Here is a 23,855-nt window from a genome sequence, read left to right on the forward strand (position 1 = left end):
AAGCTTGTTCCTTCAGTTTGTTCCTCCCACCCCCGGCTTTTCACTCATGCAGCCAGTCTTACCACTTGTATAGGGCGGCAGCTCGAGTGAAGCCGGGGGTGAGAACGCCGATTCCGGGTGTACGGAATGCGGCGCATGCGCGGCCCTCCCCACCAGACCTAGAAAAAGGAGTTAGACTACGAGGATAAGGTCATGAATATTCATGAACCGGGCGGCCGCTCCGCCCAGCTAGAATGACGTATAGCAGAGTCCGAGATGATAAGACCTCCCACTGAGTCCCAAGCCAGGGAATAACAAAAAACTAAAATATAGATATCTTAAGAACCGCTGAACCATTTTTAACCGGGTAAGAAGCGTTTTAATCGGGATCACCCGCACTACAAGCATGTGTAACAGGTTTAGTGCGGGTAATTCTGATGACGGATTTCCTTTAAAGGGGTACTCCGCCCCTAGACGTCTTATCCCCTATCCAAAGGATAGGGGATAAGATGTCAGATCGTCGCGGTCCCGCTGCTGGGGACCCCCGGGATCCCCGCTGCGGCACCACGCTATCATTACAGTACAGAGCGAGTTCGCTCTGTCCGTAATGACGGGCGATACGGGGGACGGAGCAGCGTGACGTCATGGCGCCGCCCCTCGTGACATCCCTTTAAAGGAGAACTCCAGAATATAAAAATTGTCCTCCATACTGCCGGCAGAAAAAAAAAAAAGATGTACATTCCTTTGCTCCCCCGGGGCCTCCGGTAACCGTCTCCGGTCTCCGCCGCAATCCTCTTCCTAGTTGCAGATATTCGGCAAGTCATACTGCGCTCGGCCAGCGATAGGCTGAGCGGCAGTGTGAGAACTCTTCAGGACACAAAATTCTTCACTACACCGGCACCTGCTGCCGGGGCCGAAAACGTCACACTGCCGCTCAGCCTATCGCCGGCCGAGCCGGGAGTTCGCTGCGGCCGGTGATTGGCTGAGCGCAGTATGACTCTCCGACCACCGGCAACCAGGAAGAGAATCGCGGCGGAGACCGGAGCCGGTTACCGGAGGCCCCAGGGGAGCGAAGAAAGGTATGTACATCTTTATTTATTTTACTGACGGCAGTATGGGGGACACTTTTTTTTTTTTTTTTATATTCTGGAGTTCTCCTTTAAACAAATCAATGTCAGAGTCAGATTTTGCCCCATTTACAGTAGATTCACTCACCTCTACTGGTTACACATCCAGGCCAAGATGGCATTGCACTGCCCAGTTTATCAATGGGAGAAAATGGCACCCATTGGCAAAGGTTTTTAAATGTTTAGAATGCTGTTTTCGCGCTGCGGGGGTCGGCCACGCACCCTCAATGCAAGTCTATGGGAGGGAGCGTGACGGGATTAAGGGGGCGTAGCTATGAGGTCACAAGGAGCGTGGCAGTTTTTTAACATGGGAGTCATGAGAATCCATTTTCACCATATGTTTTTGTACATGTGCAGTGCACACATTTTTTTTTATCTTGGAATTTCAATCAAACAAGTGAAACTTTATTTATAATGGAGGGAAAAGTTAAAAATGTATACTTATTTTTTATTTTAAAAAAACAAATGCAACTGGACATAATTTTTCAAGCCGTATATGGTTTTTAACCGTATACGGGTTAAAATTTGTACACGCGTTTTGGTACAGTTTAGTATGGTTTTGAGGAATCCGTTTTTCATCAAAAACCTGATACGGGAACTGTATTGCAAAAACGTGGTGTGAATGTAGCCTAGACTACCGGTATTTCTCTTCATGACACAGCCCCCTATCTATAGCTGATGGGTACAGGTGAAGCCTCTTAGTTCCATTTGACAAATAAATAAATACACCCTTGTGTATACAATTACTGCATTAGGTGATGTCTTGATTGGGGGGGGGGGGGGGCGGGGTCTCCCCTCAGGTGAAGCTCCGCCCACTCAAAGATTTACCTCAGAATATTTCAGGTGACATCAGATACAGATGTGCTCATAGGTTCAGCGGAAAAGTCTGTGGTTTTTTACCACAGAACTGCGCCCAAATCTTTCCCAAATTCCTACAAGTGGTTAGTAAGTCAGTAAGAATGTATGGTTCTTGTCAGTTCTGTCTTATATCCTGAGAAAACTGTATTTTAGGACTGCACTTTAGAAACACTGCCATAGAAGTCTATTAAAGGTGTACTCCGCTGCTCAGCGTTTGGAACAAACTTTTCTGAATGCTGGTGCCGGGAGCTTGTGACGTCATAGCCCCACCCCCTCAATGCAAGTCTATGGGAGGAGGCGTGATGGCTATCACGCCTCCTCCCATAGACTTGCATTGAGGGGGCGGGGCTATGATATCACGAGAGCCCAGCGTTCAGAACAGTTTGTTCCAAACGCTGAGCTGCAGAGTGCCCCTTTAGGGTGCGTTCCCACCTGGCGTATTTTGCTGCTGTGTATTTTATTTCCCATTGAAGTCAATGGGTAGGAAAATATGCAGCAAAATACGCCAGGTGGGAATGCACCCTAAAATTGAGGCGGAATTCTGCGTGTGTCAATATTGACGTGTGAATAGACCCGCAAGTGGAAATTCCAAAGGGTCAACGGGAGTGCGGAAAGCCATAGAAGTGTATGGGGTTTTCTTTTCAGGTGGAATTCCGTCAGCGGAAATCCTGCTGTGTGAATAGACCCTAAGAGTACGTTCAGACGAGCGGATTTGCAGCGTATTTTACTCTGCAGATCCGCCGCTGAAGGACCTCTATATGCTGGCTTTACATGTGCCTGCTTGGAGCGGCAATACGCCACTACGTGCAGACACACTGAAACAATGTGCGAGTCGCCACGCATGCGCGGTGTACTCGCACACATCGCAGCTGCTCCCCCTGCTCAATGAGCTGCCGCGATGTGCGAGTATACTGCGGCGACTCGCACATCGCAGTGTGTCTGCTAGTAGCGGCGTATTGCCGCTCCAAGCAGGCACATGTAAAGCCAGCAAATAGGAGGTCCTTCAGCGGCGGATCTGCTCATCTGAATGTACCCTTAGGCTGGGTTCGCACTACGGAATTTCCGCCTGCAATTCCCTTTTGAAATTGCAGGCAGAAATTCTGCTTACTAAAATGTATAGTGTAGTGAATGGGTTTCCCTTCACAAATTCACACTTCGGAATTTGTGAACGGAAAATCTGTTTGAAAATTTCCACCTGAAGAATGGCGTTGCTCATTCTTCAGGCAGAAATACTCGCGGAACACATTGCAGTTAATTGGAGACTGCAGTGTCCGCACGGTCCTAGCGCCAACTGATTCAGTCGGCACTGGCCGCACTCGGAATCTCCGGACGGAAATTTTCTGCCCAGAGATTCCGCAGTGTGATCCTGGGGAGATTTATCGAAACCTCTCCAGAGGAAAAGTTGTCTAGTTGCCCATAGCAACCAATCAGTTCGCTATTTCATTTTAACCAAGGCCTCTGTAAAATGAAAGAAGTGATCGGATTGGTTGCTATGGGCAACTGGGCAACTTTTCCTCTGGAGAGGTTTCGATAAATCTCCCCCAATGTGACTAAAAATATGGGACTGCAGCCTGTGGGGGAGACCGCACACCTCTATGAGACAGACCCTGCACCTCTAAAAAATGGGACTGAGTCTAAGACAGATCCTCTTCAGGTTATAAATGTCTATAGACCAGAAGAGTTAAATGGAAGTTGCCTGAGTTTGTTTAAACATATAGGGGGAGATTTATTTTGTTTAAACATATAGGGGGAGCATTATGGGGGAGATTTATCAAAACCTGTCCAGAGGAAAAGTTGCCCATAGCAACCAATCAGATCCCTTCTTTCATTGTGCAGAGGCCTTGTTAAAAATGAAAGAAGCGATCTGATTGGTTGCTATGGGCAGCTCAGCAACTCTTCCTCTGCACAGGTGATCTGGCGCGGGCTAGGACCACTCGAAAATGCGTCGGCTCATAGACAGCAATGCATTTCCAAGCGTAATTGGCTGAAAGAATAGACATATGACTATTCTTTCTGCAGACAATGGAATCAGATTATCAGCTGCAGAAACATCTGCTGTGTAAATTTTGCCGTGTGCATGGTGCAGCAGAATCCTATTGAAATCAATGGGACTCTGCTGCAGGGGAATTTCTGAGCAGAATATTTCCACGGAATATCCGCCGTGTGCCTAGCCTAAGAAGCTCAGTTGATCTCAACTATGTCATCTCTGAAGCACATTAACACCTTAACAACACAGGATGTAAATGTATGTCCTTGTACTTAATGCACCAGGACGTACATTTACATCCTGTACATGTCGTGAGATCTGGATCTGGATCCTCGCATCATACACAGTAGGTCCTGGCTGCTATCAGCAGCCAGGGACCCGCCGGTAATAGCAGACATAGTGGCATCATCCCAGGGACTTCTTCTCTGGTCTGCCTATCAGCAGACAGGAGAAGTAGATCGCCGATAATACTGATCAGTGCTAAGCATGTACATAGCACTGAACATATTAGCAATCTAATGATTGCATAAAAAGTGTAAAAAAAAATTAGAAAAATTAAATTAGAAAAAGCCCCTTCCTTCCCCAATAAAATTTTAAATGGCCCCTTTTCCCATATTAACTGAAAAAGCGTAAAAATAATAAACACTTTTGGTATCGGCACGTGCGTAAATGTCTGAACTATCAAAATATAATATTAATGATCTACGGTGAACGGCGTAAACATGAAAAAAAAATATATTAATAAAAAGCATTAAAGGGGTACTCCCCTTTAATGCTTTTTATTAATATTTCTTTTTTATTAAAAATTTTTTTGAAACACAGAGTTCTCTGCTGACATCATGACCACATTGCTCTCTGCTGACATCTCTGTCCATTGTAGGAACTGTCCAGAGCAACATATGTTTGCTATGGGGATTATCTCCTACTCTGGACAGAGGTGTCAGCAGAGAGCTCTGTGCTCCAAAAAGAAAACCATTTCCTCTGTAGTATTCAGCAGCTAATAAGTACTGGAAGGATTAAGATTTTTTAATAGAAGTAATTTACAAATCTGTTTAACTTTTTGGCACCAGTTGATTTAACTTCTTCAGGACACAGGGCGTATCCATACGCCCTGCATCCCGAGTCCTTAAGGACGCAGGGCGTATGGATATGCCCGTGGGAATTCCGGTCCCCGCCGCTAGCCGGTTGGGGACCGGATCGGGATCCCTGCTGAAATCATTCAGCAGGCACCCCGGCACATCGCCCAGGGGGGTCCTGAGACCCCCCCATGTCGGTGATCGGAGAAAATCGCATGTCAATTCAGACATGCGATTTTCTCCAATTCTGGGCTGATCGGGTCTCTGGTGACCCGATCACCTGGAAAATAGGGCCGATCAGAGTTGTCAGCGACAGCCCCGATCAGCCTAAGGGATAGGAGTGAGGTCGCAGAGCTGCAATCTCCTCCTATCCCCTGCCATTAGTCAACGGAGTTCTGACCAATGGCAGCGCAGGACAGGGGGCATGGCAACCCCCCGTTCTGTCCGCCCCTGGATGTCGAGGGGATCGTGGGAAGAAGATGGAGGCCGTACCTGCAGGAGAAGTTGCCTGGGGACCCAGGATCTTCGCTGGAGACTGCTGGATACTTGATCAGGTAGGGAATCGACGGTGGGCGGGGGCGGGGTGGGGATTGAAAGTGAAAGTAAAACGATCTTTACTGTGGCAACCACTAGGAAGGCCGCAGTAAAGTGGTGCCCAAACAGTAGCCCTCCAGATGTTGCCAAACTACAACTCTCAGCATGCCTGGACTGCCCAGGCATGCTGGGAGTTGTAGTTCTGTAAAATCTGTCCCTTCAGATTTAGCAATTTTCATGAATTTTTTAGAAAATTGTTGCTCTACTTTGAAGCCCTCAAATTTTATTCAAAAAGCAAAAATATGTCCATTTTATCATGCCAACATAAAGTGGACATATTGTATTTATGAAGAAAAATAAAATTTATTGTGAATATTTATTTTCCTTACAAGTAGAGAGCTTCAAAGTTAGAAAAATGCAAAATTTTCATGAAATTTTTGGATTTTTCCCCAAAAAAGGATGCAAGTAACGCCGAAAATTTACCACCAAAATAAAGTAGAATATGTCACGAAAAAACAATCTCAGAATATTCGGTAAAAGCGTTTTTGCGTTATTAATTCGTAAAGTGACGGTGGTCAGAATTGCGAAAAAGGGCTCAGTCCTTAAGGTGAAAAAGGGCTGCGTCCTTAAGGGGTTAAAAAAAACGTTTTCTGCGGGAGTACCCCTTTAAAAAAGTCACATATACACAAAAGTGGTAGAAAGTAATAGGTGGTCAAAATAGAGCAATTAAAAAAAACTTATTTTGCAAAAAGTTCAATAAAATGATACCCACGTTGAAATACTTTTCTATTAATCGTATTAACCCAAAGAATAAAGAAAACATTTCATTGTAAAGTGTACAGCGTGAAAACAAAACCTTCCAAAACTTGCAAAATTACGGTTTTCTTTTCAATTTTCCCACACAAATAATATATTTTTGGTTTTGCCGTACAATGTGTGGTCTTACTAAATTGTTTCTTCAACAGTTGTGTGTGTAGGCCAGAAAATAAGATAAGCCAAATTCTCAGTTTCAATGGCAAGAGCGTTTTTTTCTTTTATTCAATTCCTTTTTATTCATTTTATGTCACTTTATACAATAACATGTGAAAGATGCAAAGAAATAGTTAATGGGGTTATCCAGGAAAAAACTTTTTTTTATATATCAACTGGCTCCAGAAAGTTTAAAAGATTTGTAAATTACGTCTATTAAAAAAAATAATCCTTTCAGTACTTATGAGCTGCTGAAGTTGAGTTGTTCTTTTCTGTCTTAGTGCTCTCTGATGACACTTGTCTCGGGAACTGTCCAGAGGAGAAGCAAATCCCCATAGCAAACCTCTTCTACTCTGTGCAGTTCCCGAGACAAGCAGAGATGTCAGCAGAGAGCACTGTTGCCAGACAGAAAACAACTCAACTTCAGCAGCTGATAATTATTGAAAGGATTAAGATTTTTTAATAGAAGTAATTTACACATCTGTTTAACTTTCTGGAGCCAGTTGATTATATATATATATATATATATATATATATAAAGTTTTTTCCTGGAATACCCTTTTAATTCTTTACTCCCAGTCCATCATGTCCTCGATGCTCTTCAGAAGGGACAGCAGACTATTTGTGCTGGATAAGGAGTCTGAGATTTCCAACCTTATGTCACTATTGGTCAGAGAAGACGCTCCAGTGCTGTAGCTTAACTCATGAAGGAGACGCATTGTAACAGGGGTCACCTACAAGTAAGAAAATTAGGACAATGAGATTTAGGGGACACCTGACAATTAAATCTGGGGTATTCATTCTATTTATCAGACTCTCAAAGTCAATGTTTTCCAAGCAGTGTGTCTCCAGCTGTTGCAAAACTGCTTAACTTTCTGGCACCAGTTGATTTAAAAAAAAAAGTTTTCCACCAGAGTACCCCTTTAACCCCCTATACGTTTGGCCACCAGGGGTCCTCCTTCTAGTCCTGCCAGCAGATTATCTCTTGCAGCAGCCTGGAAATGCAGATGGGACCTCAGCTCAGGACAGTGTATAGGTTGTATAGAGCCAAAGGCTGTCCAGGCATGCTGGGAGCAGTAGTTTTGCAACAACTGGAGGAACCCTGATTGGAAAACACTGCTGTGAGTCATGATGCCTTCAGTGCATAGTGCTAACAATTGTGCACAACATTGTGCTGGATATTTCTGCTCTCTTTTGCAGCTGCTGGGCAGATCTGAGCACACTGTAGAGTTCAGTTAGAGATCAGATGGGAGAGGTGTGCTGTCTCAGCCAATCACAGCCCATCTCAGGCTGAACTGCTCTAGGCTTTTGGGGAGATTTATCAAATCCTGTGCAGTAGAAAAGTTGCACATAGCAACTAATCAGATAGCTTTTTCCATTTTGCAGAGGCCTTGCTAAAAAAAAAAACAAAAAAAAAAACTGTCTGGTTGCTATGGACAACTGGGCAACTTTTCCTCTGCACAGATTTTGATAAATCTCCCTCTGTATGTTCAGAGCAGCATAGTAGAGAGAGGGAGGAAGTTCTCCCCTGTATGGCTTCAGATGATGTCACGCCTGCTAGGGAATGCCCCTCCACAGTCTGTGGAGCTCAGTGACAGTGAGCAAGAGAAACAGCACAATATCAAGAAAAAAAATAAAATAAAGGCAGGGGGTGGTTTATCATGATGGGGGAAGTAAACTGGGAGGATTAAAAAATTTATTAGGTTATGACAGGTACTCTTTAAGCTGCCCATATACAGAAGATAAAAGTTGCCTGAAATTTGGATCATTTCAACCAATTATAAATCATAAATGGTTGTGAATAATTGCTTATAGTGGTCAATAACAGACTTATGTCTGCCAAAAATGGGATCTCTTAGGCTGTCTGTTCTTGGCCATTCTTTGGTAAAACTACACCCGCCATGTTGGTTCTCTGAATTCCTACCGATACTAGTTTTATGTAACTGGCCAGCCTAACTTAGTGGACTATTGTTTCTTCAGAAGGCACCTCATATACATTAGATCAGGGATACTCAACTGGCGGACCGCGCCCAGTCATGTGGACCGCCCACCGCTCTCCCCTCATTCATTTGTATCGTTGTCTTAAGACACCGGAGGGAACCCTGTGTTCTCTGCCTGGCTGCCCGGCGCTTTTCCTGTGATGCAGGCGGCGCGATTAGCGCTTCCAGCATCATCTCCTCTGGTCAGGCCTGACTAGAAGAGGCCAGAGAAGCGGAGCAGCATGTGACCTGGGACTGGGGAGCCTACGTTGTCAGGTGAGAAGTCATTCCTCCACCTGTGACTCTCCAGTTGTTACAGAACTACAACTCCCATCATGACCGTCTGTCTGTGCATGATGGGAGTTGTAGTTTGCAGCAGCTGAAGAGACACAGAGACACGGTTTATGAGGTGGCACAGCGACTTGATTTATTCTGGGGGCACATTGACTTAATTTATTCTGGGGGCACAGTGACTTAATTTATTCTGGGGGCACAGTGACTTCATACATTCTGGGGGCACAGTGACTTCATACATTCTGGGGGCACAGTGACTTCATACATTCTGGGGGCACGGTGGCACCATTCATTGTTTTACGGTACAATTAGTCAGTAAATGGCACAGTGTTTGTTAAAATTATATTTGGGGGCATATTGTGTGGCAGTAATATACCAGGGACATAGTGTGTGGCAGTACTATACCAGGGATACAGTGTGTGGCAGTACTATACCAGGGATACAGTGTGTGGCAGTACTAAACCAGGGATACAGTGTGTGGCAGTACTATACCAGGGATATAGTGTGTGGCTGTACTATACCAGGGATATAGTGTGTGGCAGTACTATACCAGGGATACAGTGTGTGGCAGTACTATACCAGGGATATAGTGTGTGGCAGTACTATACCAGGGATATAGTGTGTGGCAGTACTATACCAGGGATACAGTGAGTGGCTGTACTATACCAGGGATACAGTGTGTGGCAGTAATATACCAGGGACATAGTGTGTGGCAGTACTATACCAGAGATACAGTGTGTGGCTGTACTATACCAGGGATATAGTGTGTGGCAGAACTATACCAGGGATATAGTGTGTGGCAGTACTATACCAGGGATACAGTGTGTGGCAGTACTATACCAGGGATATAGTGTGTGGCAGTAATATACCAGGGACATAGTGTGTGGCTGTACTATACCAGGGACATAGCATGTGGCAGTACTATACCAGGGATACAGTGAGTGGCAGTACTATACCAGGGATATAGTGTGTGGCAGTACTATACCAGGGATACAGTGTGTGGCTGTACTATACCAGGGATACAGTGAGTGGCTGTACTATACCAGGGATATAGTGAGTGGCTGTACTATACCAGGGATATAGTGAGTGGCTGTACTATACCAGGGATACAGTGAGTGGCTGTACTATACCAGGGATACAGTGAGTGGCTGTACTATACCAGGGATATAGTGTGTGGCTGTACTATACCAGGGATATAGTGTGTGGCTGTACTATACCAGGGATATAGTGTGTGGCAGTACTATACCAGGGATATAGTGTGTGGCAATACTATACCAGGGATACAGTGTGTGGCAGTACTATACCAAGGATATAGTGTGTGGCTGTACTATACCAGGGATATAGTGTGTGGCTGTACTATACCAGGGATATAGTGTGTGGCAGTACTATACCAGGGATATAGCGTGTGGCTGTACTATACCAGGGATATAGTGTGTGGCAGTACTATACCAGGGATATAGTGTGTGGCAGTACTATACCAGGGATACAGTGAGTGGCTGTACTATACCAGGGATATAGTGTGTGGCAGTAGTATACCAGGGATATAGTGTGTGGCTGTACTATACCAGGGATATAGTGTGTGGCTGTACTATACCAGGGATATAGTGTGTGGCAGTACTATACCAGGGATATAGTGTGTGGCTGTACTATACCAGGGATATAGTGTGTGGCTGTACTATACCAGGGATATAGTGTGTGGCAGTACTATACCAGGGACATAGCGTGTGGCAGTACTATACCAGGGATATAGTGTGTGGCTGTACTATACCAGGGATACAGTGTGTGGCAGTACTATACCAGGGATATAGTGTGTGGCTGTACTATACCAGGGATATAGTGTGTGGCAGTACTATACCAGGGATACAGTGAGTGGCTGTACTATACCAGGGATACAGTGAGTGGCTGTACTATACCAGGGATATAGTGAGTGGCTGTACTATACCAGGGATATAGTGTGTGGCAGTACTATACCAGGGATATAGTGTGTGGCTGTACTATACCAGGGATATAGTGTGTGGCAGTACTATACCAGGGATACAGTGTGTGGCTGTACTATACCAGGGATATAGTGTGTGGCAGTACTATACCAGGGATATAGTGTGTGGCAGTACTATACCAGGGATACAGTGAGTGGCTGTACTATACCAGGGATACAGTGAGTGGCTGTACTATACCAGGGATATAGTGTGTGGCTGTACTATACCAGGGATATAGTGTGTGGCTGTACTATACCAGGGATATAGTGTGTGGCAGTACTATACCAGGGATACAGTGTGTGGCAGTACTATACCAGGGATATAGTGTGTGGCAGTACTATACCAGGGATATAGTGTGTGGCTGTACTATACCAGGGATATAGTGTGTGGCTGTACTATACCAGGGATATAGTGTGTGGCAGTACTATACCAGGGATACAGCGTGTTGCAGTACTATACCAGGGGCATACCAAGTGGCAGTAATATATTAATATATTAGGGGCATAGAATGTGGCAGCACTATACCAGCGGCATAGCGTGTGGCAGTAATATATTTGAGGGCACAGCATGCTGCAGTAATATATTCAGGGGTACAGTGTGTGGCAGTATTATATTCAGGGGGTACAGTGAGTGGTAGTAATATATTCAGGAGTACAGCATGTGGCAGCATTATATTCAGGGGTACAGCGTGTGGCAGTAATATATTCAGGGGTACAGCATGCTGAAGTAATATATTCAGGGGCAATATTCAGGGGTATAGTATGTGGCAGTATTATATTGAGGGGTACAGCATGCTGCAGTAATATATTCAGGGGTTTAGTATGTGGCAGTATTATATTCAGGGCTACAGCATGCTGCAGTAATATATTCAGGGGCATAGCATGCTTCAGTAATATATTCAGGGGTATAGTCTCTGGTAGTATTATATTCAGGGGTACAGTGTGTAGCAGTAATATATTTAGGGATACATTGTGTGGCAGTATTATATTCAGGGGTACAGTGTGTAGCAGTATTATATTCAGGTGTACAGTGTGTAGCAGTATTATATTCAGGGGTACAGTGTGTAGCAGTATTATATTCAGGGGTACAGTGTGTAGCAGTATTATATTCAGGGGTACAGTGTGCAGCATTATTATATTCAGGGGTACAGTGTGTAGCAGTATTATATTCAGGGGTACAGTGTGCAGCAGTATTATATTCAGGGTACAGTGTGTGGCAGTAATATATTCAGGGGTATAGTATGTGGCAGGATTATATCCAGGGGTACAGCATGCTGCAGTAATGTATTCAGGGGCATAGCGTGCTTCAGTAATATATTCAGGGGTATAGTATGTGGCAGTATTATATTCAGGGGTACAGCGTGTGGCAGTAATATATTCAGGGGTACAGCGTGTGGCAGTATTATATTTAGGGGTACAGCATGTAGCAGTATTATATTCAGGGGGTACAGCATGTGGCAGTATTATATTCAGGGGTACAGCATGTGGCAGTATTATATTCAGGGGTATAGTTTCTGGCAGTATTATATTCAGGGGTACGTCGTGTGTGGCAGTATTATATTCAGGGGTATAGTCTCTGGCAGCATTATGTTCAGGGGTTCAGCATGTGGCAGTATTATATTCAGGGGTTCAGCGTGTGGCAGTATTATATTCAGGGGTTCAGCGTGTGGCAGTATTATATTCAGGGGTACAGCGTGTGGCAGTATTATATTCAGGGGGTATAGTCTCTGGCAGTAATATATTCAGGGGTACAGCATGTGGCAGTATTATATTCAGGGGGTATAGTCTCTGGCAGTATTATGTTCAGGGGTTCAGCGTGTGGCAGTATTATATTCAGGGGTACAGCGTGTGGCAGTATTTTATTCAGGGGGTATAGTTTCTGGCAGTATTATATTCAGGGGTACGTCGTGTGTGGCAGTATTATATTCAGGGGTATAGTCTCTGGCAGCATTATGTTCAGGGGTTCAGCATGTGGCAGTATTATATTCAGGGGTACAGCGTGTGGCAGTATTTTATTCAGGGGGTATAGTTTCTGGCAGTATTATATTCAGGGGTACAACGTGTGGCAGTATTTTATTCAGGGGGTATAGTCTCTGGCAGTATTATATTCAGGGGTACAACGTGTGGCAGTATTTTATTCAGGGGGTATAGTTTCTGGCAGTATTATATTCAGGGGTACGTCGTGTGTGGCAGTATTATATTCAGGGGTATAGTCTCTGGCAGCATTATGTTCAGGGGTTCAGCATGTGGCAGTATTATATTCAGGGGTTCAGCATGTGGCAGTATTATATTCAGGGGTACAGCGTGGCAGTATTTTATTCAGGGGGTATAGTTTCTGGCAGTATTATATTCAGGGGTACAACGTGTGGCAGTATTTTATTCAGGGGGTATAGTCTCTGGCAGTATTATATTCAGGGGTACAACGTGTGGCAGTATTTTATTCAGGGGTATAGTCTCTGGCAGTATAATATTCAGGGGTACAACGTGTGGCAGTATTATATTCAGGGGTATAGTCTCTGGCAGCATTATGTTCAGGGGTTCAGCATGTGGCAGTATTATATTCAGGGGTATAGTCTCTGGCAGTATAATATTCAGGGGTACAACGTGTGGCAGTATTTTATTCAGGGGTATAGTCTCTGGCAGTATTATATTCAGGGGTACAACGTGTGGCAGTATTTTATTCAGGGGTATAGTCTCTGGCAGTATTATATTCAGGGGTACAACGTGTGGCAGTATTTTATTCAGGGGTATAGTCTCTGGCAGTATTCAGAAAATACAGGAAACAGTACATTTACATCCTCCAGACTTCAGTCGTTTTACCTCTTTCCTTCATGGTACTGCGGCCACTAGGTGTGAATCAGACCTCAGCACTTTGCTCGGCCCTTTACCGGTGGCAGATCTGGATAAGCGGACCCGGACCCTCACTAAGAATAGTTGAGTACCCCTGCATTAGATTATTAATTTGTTGCTGTAAGGAATAGATTTGTCATTCACCTGCACCATGACACATTTCTTCTGCCATGGTTTGTCATCTGGCCATTGTTCTCCAAGACAAATCCAGATTGAATACTGTGGAGAGTCTTTCCTCCGTTGTTCCACAAAGTCGATTAATTCTGACCCAAGGAAAGAAGAGACATTATGTGAGGTATATCTGCTTCCCCACCTGATGCATGTTGGATTTAGAGGGGTTATCCAGAATTAGAAAAACATAGCTGCTTTCTTCTGGAAACAGTGCCACACCTGTCCTCAGGTTGTATGTGGTATTACAAGACCATTCACTTCAAAGGAACTGAAGTGGTGCTGTTTCTGGAAGAACGCAGCTACGTTTTTCTAATACTGGATAACCCCATTAATACTATATTATACATGGAATTAAAATAAGAACAATCCTTGATTCCTTCAAGCTGTAGAAGATAATTGTGGGGCATCTATGTTCAGAGAGCTCCATAGCTTGGCTGACTTTCCTACTATTGGCTTGGGAAAAAGACTGGCCCTAGATCTGGCAAAGAGGTATATAACTATGGTGGATTTACATTTCAATAAATCACAACTCAACCAGAAGACTCCTGGGGCAGTGGACAGTGTGACGGGGAAAAGCCATCGGTGATCCCCTACACCAACGCTAGGGATCGACCGATTATCGGTTTGGCCGATGTTATCGGCAGATATTCAGGATCTTTATGGTTATTGGTATCGGCAATTACCTTTCCGATATGCCTATAATGCCCCGCCTCCCCAGCCAGAGACTGCCGCCGCCGCTGTCCCATTGCCTCCCCCATCCCCGGTTTTATAATTACCTGTTCCCGGGGTCTGCACTACTTCTGGCTCCTGCGACGTCCTGTGCTATTGCTGTGCGCTACGCAACGCAATGACGAGTGACGTCTTCAACACAACGTCCCCGTCAGTGCGCACAGTGACAGCTCAGGACGCTGCCGGAGCCAGAAGTAGCGCGGACCCCGGGAACAGGTAATTATAAACCGGGGATGCAATGGGGCAGCAGCGGTGGTTGGGCTCAGGACCCCAGGACTGGCAGGGGGGAGAGAAGTGGGCGGCGGCGGCGGTCTCTGCCCCCGCAAAAGCCGCTGCAGTTCATTGACTTAAAGCGCCCGCTTTAAATGATTGATCTGCAGTGGCTTCTGCGGGGCCGGGGGGGATAGCCGATAATTTATACCGGAATATCGGTATAAGTTATCGGCTATTGGCCTGAAAGTTAACATATTATAGGTATCGGTACCGGCCCTAAAAAATCAATATCGGTCGTTCCCTAACCAACGCTTCCCATCTTGAGACTATTAATCATTACCATCCCCTATGCTGACTATTACATAACCTAACGAACATTACAACTGGGTTCACACACAGTATTTTGGACAGTATTTTTTGGCCAAAACCAGGAGTGGAATCAACATAGAGAAAATCTATAATGGAGAGATTTGCACCTTTTCAGTGTTTTAGACCCAGTCCTGATTTTGCCTAAAATTACTGACCAAAATACCTCCTTAACCCCTTAAGGACCGAGCCCTTTTTCACCTTAAGGACCGGAGCGTTTTTTGCAATTCTGACCACTGTCACTTTAAACATTAATAACTCTGGAATGCTTTTAGTTATCATTCTGATTCCGAGATTGTTTTTTCGTGACATATTCTACTTTAACTTAGTGGTAAAATTTTATGGTAACTTGCATCCTTTCTTGGTGAAAAATCACCAAATTTGATGAAAAAAATGAAAATTTTGCATTTTTCTAACTTTGAAGCTCTCTGCTTGTAAGGAAAATGGATATTCAAAATATATTTTTTTTGGGTTCACATATACCATATGTCTACTTTATGTTTGCATCATAAAATTTATGAGTTTTTACTTTTGGAAGACACCAGAGGGCTTCAAAGTTCAGCAGCAATTTTGACATTTTTCACAAAATTTTCAAACTCACTATTTTTCATGGACCAGTTCACGTTTGAAGTGGATTTGAAGGGTCTTCATATTAGAAATGCCCCATAAAAGACCCCATTAAAAAACTACACCCCCCAAAGTATTCAAAATGACATTCAGTAAGTGTATTAACCCTTTAGGTGTTTCACAGGAATAGCAGCAAAGTGAAGGAGAAAATTCAAAATCTTCATTTTTTACACTCGCATTTTCTTGTAGACCCAATTTTTGAATTTTTGAAAGGGGTAAAAAGGAGAAAATTTTTACTTGTATTTGAAACCCAATTTCTCTCGAGTAAGCACATACCTCATATGTCTATGTTAACGGTTGGGCGGGCGCAGTAGAGGGCTCAGAAGGGAAGGAGCGTCAAATGGTTTTTGGGGGGCATGTCACCTTTAGGAAGCCCCTATGGTGCCAGAACAGCAAAAAAACACACATGGCATACCATTTTGGAAACTAGACTCCTCAGGGAACGTAACAAGGGGTAAAGTGAACCTTAATACCCCACAGGTGTTTCACGACTTTAGCATATGTAAAAAAAATTATATTTTTTTTACCTAAAATGCTTGGTTTCCCAAAAATTTTACATTTTTAAAAAGTGTAATAGCAGAAAATACCCCCCAAAATTTGAAACCCAATTTCTCCCGATTCAGAAAACACCCCATATGGGGGTGAAAATTGCTCTGCTGGTGCACTACAGGTCTCAGAAGAGAAGGAGTCACATTTGGCTTTTTGAAAGCAAATTTTGCTCTGGGGGCATGTCGCATTTAGGAAGCCCCTATGGTGCCAGAACAGCAAAAAAAAAACACATGGCATACCATTTTGGAAACTAGACCCCTCGGGGAACGTAACAAGGGGTAATGTGAACCTTAATACCCTACAGGTGTTTCACGACTTTTGCATATGTAAAAAAAATTTTTTATTTTTTACCTAATATGCTTGGTTTCCCAAAATGTTAACATTTTTAAAAAGGGTAATAGCAGGAAATACCCCCCAAAATTTGAAGCCCAATTTCTCCCGATTCAGAAAACACCCCATATGGGGGTGAAAAGTGCTCTGCTGGCGCACTACAGGTCTCAGAAGAGAAGGAGTCACATTTGGCTTTTTGAAAGCAAATTTTGCTCTGGGGGCATGCCGCATTTAGGAAGCCCCTATGGTGCCAGAACAGCAAAAAAAAAACACATGGCATACCATTTTGGAAACTAGACCCCTCAGGGAACGTAACAAGGGGTAATGTGAACCTTAATACCCTACAGGTGTTTCACGACTTTTGCATATGTGAACATTTTTTATTTTTTTTTACCTAAAATGCTTGGTTTCCCAAAATGTTTACATTTTTAAAAAGGGTAATAGCAGAAAACACCCCCCAAAATTTGAAGCCCAATTTCTCCCGATTCAGAAAACACCCCATATGGGGGTGAAAAGTGCTCTGCTGGCGCACTACAGGTCTCAGAAGAGAAGGAGTCACGTTTGGCTTTTCGAAAGCAAATTTTGCTCTGGGGGCATGCCGCATTTAGGAAGCCCCTATGGTGCCAGGACAGCAAAAAAAAAAAACACATGGCATACCATTTTGGAAACTAGACCCCTCGGGGAACGTAACAAGGGGTTAAGTGAACCTTTATACCCCACAGGTGTTTTATGACTTTTGTATATGTAAAAAAAAAAATTTTTTTTAACCTAAAATGCTTGTTTTCCCCAAAATTTTACATTTTTAAAAAGGGTAATAGCAAAAAATACCCCACAAAATTTGAAGCCCAATTTCTCCCGAGTACGGCGATACCCCATATGTGGCCCTAAACTGTTGCCTTGAAATACGACAGGGCTCCAAAGTGAGAGCGCCATGCGCATTTGAGGCCTAAATTAGGGATTGCATAGGGGTGGACATAGGGGTATTCTACACCAGTGATTCCCAAACAGGGGGCCTCCAGCTGTTGTAAAACTCCCAGCATGCCTGGACAGTCAGTGGCTATCTGGCAATACTGGGAGTAGTTGTTTTGCAACAGCTGGAGGCTCCGTTCTGGAAACAGTGGCGTACCAGACGTTTTTCATTTTTATTGGGGAGGGGAGGGGGGCTGTGTAGGGGTATGTGTATATGTAGTGTTTTTTACTTTTTATTTTATTTAGTGTTAGTGTAGTGTAGTATTTTTAGGGTACAGTCGCACGGGCGGGGGTTCACAGTAGTTTCTCGCTGGCAGTTTGAGCTGCGGCAGAAAATTTGACGCAGCTCAAACTTGCAGCCGGATACTTACTGTAATCCTCCGCCCATGTGAGTGTACCCTGTACGTTCACATTGGGGGGGGGGGGAACATCCAGCTGTTGCAAAACTACAACTCCCAGCATGGACGGTCTATCAGTGCATGCTGGGAGTTGTAGTTTTGCAACAGCTGGAGACACACAGGTTGTGAAACACCGAGTTTGGTAACAAACTCAGTGTTTTGCAACCAGTGTGCCTTCAGCTGTTGCAAAAGCTACAACCCCCAGCATGTACGGACAGCGGAAGGGCATGCTGGGTCTTGTAGTTATGCAACAGCCGGAGGCATACTACATTGGCTGGGGATGCTGGGGATTGTAGTTATGCAACAGCTGGAGACACACTGGTTTACTACTTAACTCAGTGTGCCTTCAGCTGTTGCAAAACTACAACTCTCAGCAGTCACCGACAGCCAACGGGCATGCTGGGAGTTGTAGTTATGCAACCACCAGATGCACCACTACAACTCCCAGCATGCACTTTAGCTGATTGTGCAAGCTGGGAGTTGTAGTTACACAACAGCTGAAGGTACACTTTTACATAGAAAGAATGTGCCTTCAGCTGTTGCAAAACTACAAGTCCCAGCATGCCCATAAGGGCATGCTGGGAGTTGTGGTGGTCTGCCTCCTGCTGTTGCATAACTACAGCTCCCAGCATGCCCTTGTTGCATGCTGGGAGCTGTTGCTAAGCAACAGCAGGAGGCTGTCACTCACCTCCAACGATCCTCGCCGCACAGGTCAGTCCCTCGTCGTCTCCGCCGCCACCGCTGCTCCTGGGGCCCCGATCCCAACAGGGGCGCCGGGGATCGGGGTCCCCAGCACCGGGGGTCGTCTTCCCCCACCCGCTCACGTCCTCCGGAAGAGGGGCGGAGCGGGTTGCGGGAGTGACACCCGCAGCAGGCGCCCTGATTGGTCGGCCGGTAATCCGGCCGACGAATCAGGGCGATCGTGAGGTGGCACCAGTCTCTGACGGCCCCGATCAGCCAGTTATTCCGGGTCATCGGGTCACTGGAGACCCGATTGACCCGGAATCTGCCGCAGATCGCTGGACTGAATTGTCCAGCGATCTGCGGCAATCGCCGACATGGGGGGACATAATGACCCCCCTGGGCGATATGCCGGGATGCCTGCTGAACGATTTCAGCAGGCATCCGGCTCCGGCTCCCCTCCGGCTAGCGGTGGGGGCCGGAAATGCTCAGGGCGTATCCATACGCCCTCGGTCCTTAAGGGGTTAAAGGGGTACTTTGCTGCTCAATGTTTGAAACAAACTGTTTTGAACACTGGAGCCAGCGCCGGGAGCTTGTGACGTCATAGCCCCGCCCCCTCATTAAGTCACGCCTCACCCCCTCCTTGCAAGTCTATGGGAGGGGGTGTGACGGCAGTCACAACCCCTCCCATAGACTTGCATTGAGGGGGTGGGGCTATGACGTCACAAGCACACGGCTCCAGCGTTCGGAACAGTTTGTTTCAAACGCTGAGCAGCGGAGTACCCTTTTAAAGTCAATGGCATCTGATTTGCCAAAGCTATTTTTTCTGTTCTTCTCCCACAATGATGGAGCAGGGTAAGAGAACAGACAATGCAGGCGTGAACGCAGCCTGATCTGTTGAAGATTTTAACTGCAAAGTTTACCCTTTTAATGCATATATAATACATAATACACAGATAATTCTGGATTATAATTATCTTAAAGGGGTACTCCGGTGGAAAACATTTTTTTTTTTTTTTAATCAACTGGTGCCGGAAAGTTAAACAGATTTGTAAATTACTTCTATTAAAAAATCTTTACCCTTCCAGTACTTTTTAGCAGCTGTATGCTACAGAGGAAATTCTTTTCTTTTTGAATTTCTTTTTTGTCTTGTCCACAGTGCTCTCTGCTGACGCCTGATGCCCGTATCAGGAACTGTCCAGAGCAGGAGAAAATCCCCATTGCAAACCTATGCTGCTCTGGACAGTTCCTGACACGGACAAAGGTGTCAGCAGAGAGCACTGTGGACAAGACAAAAAAGAAAATCAAAAAGAAAAGAATTTCCTCTGTAGCATACAGCTGTTAAAAAGTACTGGAAGGGTAAAGATTTTTTAATAGAAGTAATTTACAAATCTGTTTAACTTTCTGGCACCAGTTGATTTCAAGAAAAATGTTTTACACAGGAGTACCCATTTAAAGGGGTATTCCAGGAAAAAACTTTTTTTTTTTTATCAACTGGCTCCAGAAAGTTAAACAGATTTGTAAATGACTTCTATTAAAAAAAATCTTAATCCTTTCCATAATTATCAGCTGCTGAAGTTGAGTTGTTGTTTTCTGTCTGGCAACAGTGCTCTCTGCTGACATCTCTGCTTGTCTCGGGAACTGCACAGAGTAGAAGAGGTTTGCTATGGGGATTTGCTTCTAAACTGGGCGGTTCCCGAGACACGTGTCATCAGAGAGCATTTAGACAGAAAAGAACAACTCTAATTCAGCAGCTCATAAGTACTGAAAGGATTAAGGTTTTTTAATAGAAGTAATTTACAAATCTTTAAGCCACTAGAGAGGGAGAGAGCACACCGTACAGCTTAAGCACGCAGATATACGATACCACTGGTATACACAGGCAGCCTCCGGACCCGATAAATAACAACGCAGCACCTGCGGGGTGCACACACCAGATAAAGTATCAAACAATACAATGAAAGAGAATAGCGTGCACTCACCGCGGGTAAACAGCTGCAGGCCCGAGGTCCGGGATCACCGCGGCATGAACAGAGACGGTAAGGGGCGCTCAGAGGCTATGCCGGCTGTTTCGGATGTAGGAACGTCCTTCTTCCGGCCTCCAAGGAGGCCGGAAGAAGGACGTTCCTACGTCCGAAAACAGCCGGCGTAGCCTGGATAACCCCTTTAAGTTGCACACGTTACAAGATCCAAGCTGACCCCTAAGAATTAGTTACCTGTAATAAACTGCTGGATGCTGCACAGGATGGTGTGCTCCGTTTTGTCGATCTGGTTTGGTATTTTTATGTTTGGTTTATCTGTTAAACTCCAAAAGCTCCTACAAGCGCCAAATCTCTTGGCACAGATCATTCCTTCTCGAACTTCCACCAGAGTCCCCTTATTCAGCTTTGTCAGGAGATGGTTCACTGTTTCGACCAATAACTGATCAGCCATCACCGATGCAGGTTCCGGCAGATATACACGGGCCAAGTAGTCATCCGGACCCGCCTGTCGTTCAGCAGTGATAAGGAATCCATGGGGGTTTGTCACCATTGTGGTCTGAACCAGTTTTCCTCGGTAGTAAATGTTTACTTCAAAATCTGTTTCTGTAGTCAATGGAAAACCAATGAAATGAAAATATTCTATATTATTTAAAAAAAATTGTAATTCATACACAGGACAAGGCCGAGTTTACCTTGGGTGATGTTTCATTGTAAGATTTTTGTATTTTTTACATACCGGAAGGTGGATTCGTAAAAACGTTCACTAAGGGTGCATTCCCACAGGGCGTATACGCAGCGTATTTGACGCTGCGCAAAATTTATGGCAGCAGCGGGAAATACGCTGCGTATTCCTTGCTCACTATACACACAGGGTTTTCCGGCGGCAGCCCTATGCGTGTAGTGAGTTTTGGAGGCGGAGCCATATGCCGGCATGTCTGTGACGCGCGGCTCCGCCTCCAAAACTCACTACACACATAGGGCTGCCGCCGGAAAACCCTGTGTGTATAGTGAGCAAGGAATACGCAGCGTATTTCCCGCTGCTGTGTGTGGCGTTGAATATATTTTCTGCAAGGCTGAGTTCACACATTGTTGTTAAAGGGTAACTCTCATTAACCCCTTAAGGACTTAAGGTTTTTTTCTGTTTTTTCATTTGACATTTTTCCTCCTTACCTTTAAAAAAATCATAACTCTTTCAGTTTTTCACCTAAAATTCTATGTGACCACTTGTTTTTTGCGCCACCAATTCTACTTTGTAATGACATCAGTCATTTTACCCAAAAATGTACAGCGAAACGGGAAAAAAAATCATTGTGCGACAAAATTGAAGAAAAAACACAATTTTGTCAGTTTTGGGGGCTTCTGTTTTTACGCAGTAAATTTTTTGGTAAAAATGACACCCTATCTTTATTCTGTAGGTCCATATGGTTAAAATGATACCCTACTTGTATACTTTTGATTTTGTCGTACTTCTGAAAAAAATCATAACTAGAAGCAGTAAAATTTATATGTTAAAAATTGTCATTTTCTGACCCCTATAACTTTTTTATTTTTATGGGGACGGGACGGTTTGAGGGCTCATTTTTTGCGCCATGATCTGAAGTTTTTATCGGTACCATTTTTGTTTTGATCGGACTTTTTGATCACTTTTTATTCATTTTTTTTATGGTTGGAAATGTGACCAAAAATACGCTATTTTGGACTTTGGAATTTTTGGGCGTGTACGCCATTGACCATGTGGTTTATTTAATGATATAGTTTTATAGTTCGGACATTTACGCACGTGGTAATACCACATATGTTTATATTTATTTTTATTTACATGTTTAATTTTTTATTATGGGAAAAGGGGGGTGTTTTGAACTTTTGTTCAGGAAAGGGTTAATACATATTTTTTAACAATTTTTTACACAATTTTTTTTGCAGTGTTATAGCCCTCATAGAGGGCTATAGTACTGCACACTTTGATTCACTGCACAGATACCTGCCATGGTAACCATGGCAGCGATCAGTTTTATCGGCACTTGACTGCTCCTGCCTGGATCTCGGGCACGGAGCAGCCATTCGGGGATCGGATGCCGAGGAGGCAGGTAAGAGCCCTCCCAGTGTCCTGCTCGCTGTTCGGGACGTCCCGAACAGCTTGACTGACTAGCCGGGATAGTTTCACTTTCACTTTAGAAGCGGCAGTCAGCCATTGGCTGTCCAGGCATGCTGGGAGTTGTAGTTTTGCAAAATCTGGAGGGCCACAGTTTGGGGACCACTGCTTTAAATAATATAATAAGAACCTTACGGAATGAATTGTAGCTAAAATGTTGAAGTATCTTTTGCTGGAAACTCTCTTGGTCCTTAACCGGTTGGGACAGAACTTGTCCTGCAAAAATAAGAAACTATTTATCAAATGAAAATAAAATACAAATTTATATCCAATCTCTTATAACTGATAACAATATATAAATATATGTTGTGAAGAGGAAAAGAGCAAATGTGCAATAACTATATTATGACTAATTCTGTGACATTCTGCTTTCTTGTAAATATTATATTTTTAAAAGGGTATTCCAGGAAAAAACTTCTTTATATATATATCAACTGGCTCCAGAAAGTTAAACAGATTTGTAAATTACTTCTATTAAAAAATCTTAATCCTTTCAGTACTTATGAGCTTCTGAAGTTAAGGTTGTTCTTTTCTGTCTAAGTCCTCTCTGATGACTCCTGTCTCGGGAAACGCCCAGTTTAGAAGCAAATCCCCATAGCAAACCTCTTCTAAACTGGGCGTTTCCCGAGACAGGTGTCATCAGAGAGCACTTAGACAGAAAAGAACAACCTTAACTTCAGAAGCTCATAAGTACTGAAAGGATTAAGATTTTTTAATAGAAGTAATTTACAAATCTGTTTAACTTTCTGGAGCCAGTTGATCTATATAATTTTTTTTTTTTTCCTGGAATACCCCTTTAACTGTGTACGATAACGTTATTTTACTATTTTCTCTCAGTGGCAGTAACTGACTCTCTTCTCTATCGGTTTTGTGCAGACGGATGTAGCCATGATTATCTTCATCGCGTTAACATAAAATGTTAAAGGGGTATTCCACTGGAGAACTTTTTTTTTTTAATCAACTGGTGCCAGAAAGTTAACCAGATTTGTAAATTACTTCTTTAAAAAAAAAATCTTAGTCCTTCCAGTACTTATCAGCTGCTGAACGATCCACAGGAAGT

The 23,855-nt window shown here is 44.1% G+C and overlaps 1 protein-coding gene across 4 annotated transcripts in view; it reads right to left on the bottom strand.

Moving 5' to 3' along the window:
- Positions 1–7,067: 7,067 nt before the first annotated feature.
- IRF3 (interferon regulatory factor 3) overlaps positions 7,068–23,855 on the bottom strand; it is a 53,894-nt gene continuing 37,106 nt past the window's right edge. For all 4 annotated transcript variants that reach the window (XM_056541944.1, XM_056541943.1, XM_056541945.1 and 1 more), the window contains 4 exons: positions 22,931–23,011; positions 20,878–21,246; positions 13,773–13,891; positions 7,068–7,264 (listed from right to left, as the gene is read on the bottom strand). In XM_056541944.1, coding sequence (XP_056397919.1) covers positions 7,100–7,264; positions 13,773–13,891; positions 20,878–21,246; positions 22,931–23,011 — 734 coding nt within the window. In that variant the 3' untranslated portion in view covers positions 7,068–7,099. The remainder of the gene's footprint in view (positions 7,265–13,772; positions 13,892–20,877; positions 21,247–22,930; positions 23,012–23,855) is intronic.

Source organism: Hyla sarda, chromosome 10 (assembly GCF_029499605.1).
Source record: "Hyla sarda isolate aHylSar1 chromosome 10, aHylSar1.hap1, whole genome shotgun sequence".
Lineage (NCBI taxonomy): Eukaryota > Metazoa > Chordata > Amphibia > Anura > Hylidae > Hyla > Hyla sarda.